Source organism: Pararge aegeria, chromosome 1 (assembly GCF_905163445.1).
Source record: "Pararge aegeria chromosome 1, ilParAegt1.1, whole genome shotgun sequence".
Classification (NCBI taxonomy): Eukaryota; Metazoa; Arthropoda; class Insecta; order Lepidoptera; family Nymphalidae; genus Pararge; species Pararge aegeria.
Genome location: NC_053180.1, coordinates 6,009,357 through 6,013,311, shown reverse-complemented (window position 1 = coordinate 6,013,311; position 3,955 = coordinate 6,009,357). Strand labels below are relative to the sequence as shown.

Sequence of the window (3,955 nt, the reverse complement as noted above, 5' to 3'; positions counted from 1 at the left end):
GAATATTGTGCGCGAAGCGTGACCCGTGTAATACTAATTATTGTATAGTTTCATTGGCCATCCTTGATCTCCATCATCAGTTCTACGTGACCATATGGTACTTTTCGCAACAAGATTCGCCAGTTCCTTTAGAAATACTCAAATTGCTATAATTGCTATAGGTGTGCCTATAATATTTGAAGGTTTCTCCAGGATGCCTCCAATAAGTTTTCACTAAATTAAATTGGGGTCTACCGCTGAGGTTTAAGTACTTAAAAAATACTTCAGAATCGGTTTATTATTGTAGTAATCGAGTAAAAAAAATACAAAAAAGAAACAGTCGAATTAAGACAGATTGCAAATTGAGAAGGTCCGTCTTTTTTTTTTAAGTCGGTTGAAAATTACGTAAAATCCATTATCTTGCTACTATTATAACTCCAGAATAATTAAAATGGCTTTAAAAAAACGATAATACGCGTACAAAGTCAAGGGCATCACCTAGTCTATTATAACATTGTATATCGCTCGCTGAGTGACTCTTTTTTTTAATTAGTAAGGGCCATCGCCCACGGCGACTTTTTGTAGCGATACAGTAGCGATGCTGTCGCGTGTCCGCATCGATACAGTCGCGAAACGGTCGCTAGCTGTGTGCCCTCGCCCACGGTCTTAGATTCAGTCGCGAAGCAAACGCGATACTGTCGCGCTTCTGTCTCGATGCAAACGCGATTCAGTAACAGCACAAAAATACCTGCGATCGCTACAGTTGCAAGATGGACTCCGTTGAGGCAACATTAGTCACGTTGTCTTTGGTGCTGCTTTTACGTAAGCAGCCGAAGCGCAGGCAACGAAAGCAGCGTCAATATTGGATGCACCCATTTAATAAAGAGAGATTACTCAGTGGACATCATGTAACAACGTTTAAAATACTAAAATCCTATGATCTCAAATTCAGAAGTTGTTATAGAATGTCATATTCGACGTTTTGTGAATTGCTTTCCATTGTAAAACCAGAGTTGACACGCAGAAATACAGTGATGAGACAATGTATATCAGCTGAAGAACGACTAACAATAACTTTAAGGTAAGAAAAACCAAATTTTATGTTAATTATCTTTTAATAGTTTTTGCACATTTTTAATCACAACTTAAAAAAATAATTATTATAATTCAATATTAATCATACTTAAACTTAATTAAGGTTTTAATTTCTTACTTTTTACTTTACGGCGAATATAGGTTTGTGATAATAGAATCTTGTGTAGAATCATCATTACTGTAATTATATTCATTATCATTATCATTATGTTGCAATGAACTACCTGCAGTATTGACATTGGCACCAGCAGGCGTTGGCGCCGAGTGGTAGCTATTTATTAGTTGCGACACACTACTTTCATTGCTTGTACGAGCAGGAGTTGTGTCGTAGCTTTGGTATCCAGACTGATATCCATAGTGACTGGTGTATGCAGACGTTTGTGCCATATTGTTATATTTGCGAAGCAAATTTATCATTTCAGCTTTCGCATCGAGTTTATATTCTTCTTTTATGGAATTAAAATGTGGAAAAAGTGAAAGTAAAAAATGTTGATCTGGATGTTGAATGGCGGGCGTGGCTTTGTTCAATTTCTCAGTTAGAATTTCGTATAATTTGTTTTGTGCATCATCAACGCCATCACTTGTTTTAAGCTTCTTTGATTTTGGAATAACAAAAGATTCCAAACAGCCTTCGGAGTCGTTTTCCTCAGTAACTGTAGGTCGACTTGGTGGTCTGATTTCGGTCAAAGGTTGTAAAAATGACAATAATTTATAGTAAACATATTGTTTTCTGGGTTTAGCCCCGGACCCACTGGGACAATTTTTTTCTTTCAGCCGTTCTCTGTTAAAGCAATCTTTTAAACTTTTCCATTTTTTCTGGAGTTCAATAGCTGAAAAAAGATATACAAATTTATTATTGTTATGCAATTGAAAAATTAATGCAAATGGAGCTAGAACCTTACGACCTTGGCATCCCTATTTAGCTCGGATCATCTTGACTCGGAGAGTTAAAATGAATATCACCCTTAAATTGCCTACCCCGACAAGGATTACAGGTTTACAGGCGTGATTTATATATTTGTAGGTATGTATTTTTTATTACTTTATTTTCTTTTTTCCTTTTTTTACAGGTACTTAGCAACTGGATGTAATTTCACAGATCTTCATTTGGACTTTAAATGTGGACATACTACTGCACGTACGATTGTAAAGGAAACTGTGGAAGTAATATGGAAAAAAGTAAAAGACATCTCCATGCCAGAGCCAACAGAAGAATTACATTTAGAAACCGCTGAAGGATTTATGAAACATGCTAATTTTCCTAACTTAATTGGAGCAATAGATGGAAAACATATAAGAATTATAAAACCATGTCATACCGGCTCAGAATATTACAATTACAAACATTTTTTTTCCATCGTTTTGTTAGCAATATGTGACGCTAATTACAATTTCATAGATATAGATGTCGGATGTTATGGAAAGAGCTCAGATTCAACAATACATGACAGCAGCGAATGGGTAAAAAAGTTACGACAAGGAAATTATAATTTACCTCAACCAAGACCTATATCTAACAATGGAATACCTATACCGTTTTCGTTTATTGGCGACGAAGGATTTGCTTTATCACAACACTTGCAAAGACCATACGCTGGTAAACATTTACCACGAAAGAAGAGAATATATAATTACCGTTTGACGCGCGCAAGGCGTTATATTGAATGTACGTTTGGTATATTGAGTAACAAATTTAAAATTTTCAACCGGCCCATAAACGTTAATGTAGATTTTGCTACGAATATTGTTAAAGCGTGTTGCGTATTGCACAATTTTATACGTAAGCGAGATGGGTACAAGTTTGATCACACTTTGAGTATAGTCGGATTCCAAGATCCACCTGCCAGTGATAATTTACTTTTAATTGGAAGACGAAGATCAGAACTAAGTGGTACTGCAATCCGAAACATATATACTGACTATTTCACCGGTGTAGGTTCTGTACCGTGGCAAGATTCAAAAATTTGAAATAATTTCACCTAAAATAGCTATAAGTAACTAGAAAGGGCTGTAAACGTAACTTAATTCACTTATTCTGGAACATCTATATCTCATTAATTCTCACCACTCATCTACATTTATAATGATAAAATTTAATAAAGTTAAATAACTTACCACAAGCATTCTTTTCTTTATTTGTTTTTTCTCCAAATTCTGAATCAAATATTTCATTTATCTCTTCCCATGCCTTTCTTTTTGCAATCTTATTCGAATACTCAGGAAGACGCGAGTCCCATATTACAGGACGGTTCTGAATTGCCATAATAAATGATTCAGTGTCGAACGACTCCATTTTACGCATGTGACGGACAACAGCACTCTCGACCTGTCTGTGTTGCACTGATGCTCGGTTCTCCATTCACGCACCGCCCTCCCTCCGTTCTTCCCCCGATGTCGTCCGACACGGTCGCGCGTTTGCATCGATACAGTCGCGATGCAGTAGCGCGTTGCAAATGCGACTAACACGCGTTAGTAGTGATGCTGGCGTGCGTTTAGTAAATGCGCGACAGCATCGCTACAAAAAGTCGCCGTGGGCGAGGGCTCTAAATAACGTGCTACGTCAGACCAAGATGTAGCAAAGTATTCATTTTCGTAGCACCTCTACGTGAGACGTAGCCACAGATTAGATAAGCACAAAAGTTGCACAACCTAAGTTTTTACAAATGCTGCCCTTTTAATGACCTACTATAGCTGAGTGCTGTGTGTATTTTAGAGCGCACCTTAACACCACTTGTACTAGATAGCAATTCCAGCCGATTGAGCTTCATGGCAATCCAGTGATCGGATTAGACAAATGAAATATATAAAATGTGGTTTCGGCGTATTTCGCACGGAATTCATCTCAAAACTGACGAGATAAGCTTTGAACATAATGGCCAAC

General features: G+C 37.1%; 2 protein-coding genes across 2 annotated transcripts; one reads left to right on the top strand and one right to left on the bottom strand.

Annotated features, from left to right (window-relative positions):
* Positions 1–572: 572 nt before the first annotated feature.
* Positions 573–3,608, bottom strand: LOC120624928. The gene is made up of 2 exons (XM_039891755.1): positions 3,190–3,608; positions 573–1,904 (listed from the first exon to the last, which is right to left on the bottom strand). The coding sequence occupies exons 1-2, from the start codon at positions 3,431–3,433 to the stop codon at positions 1,201–1,203; spliced, it is 948 nt and encodes a 315-aa protein (XP_039747689.1). The 5' UTR covers positions 3,434–3,608; the 3' UTR covers positions 573–1,200.
* LOC120624922 (protein ALP1-like) lies at positions 723–3,194 on the top strand. The gene is made up of 2 exons (XM_039891741.1): positions 723–1,060; positions 2,145–3,194. The coding sequence occupies exons 1-2, from the start codon at positions 750–752 to the stop codon at positions 3,040–3,042; spliced, it is 1,209 nt and encodes a 402-aa protein (XP_039747675.1). The 5' UTR covers positions 723–749; the 3' UTR covers positions 3,043–3,194.
* Positions 3,609–3,955: the final 347 nt, after the last annotated feature.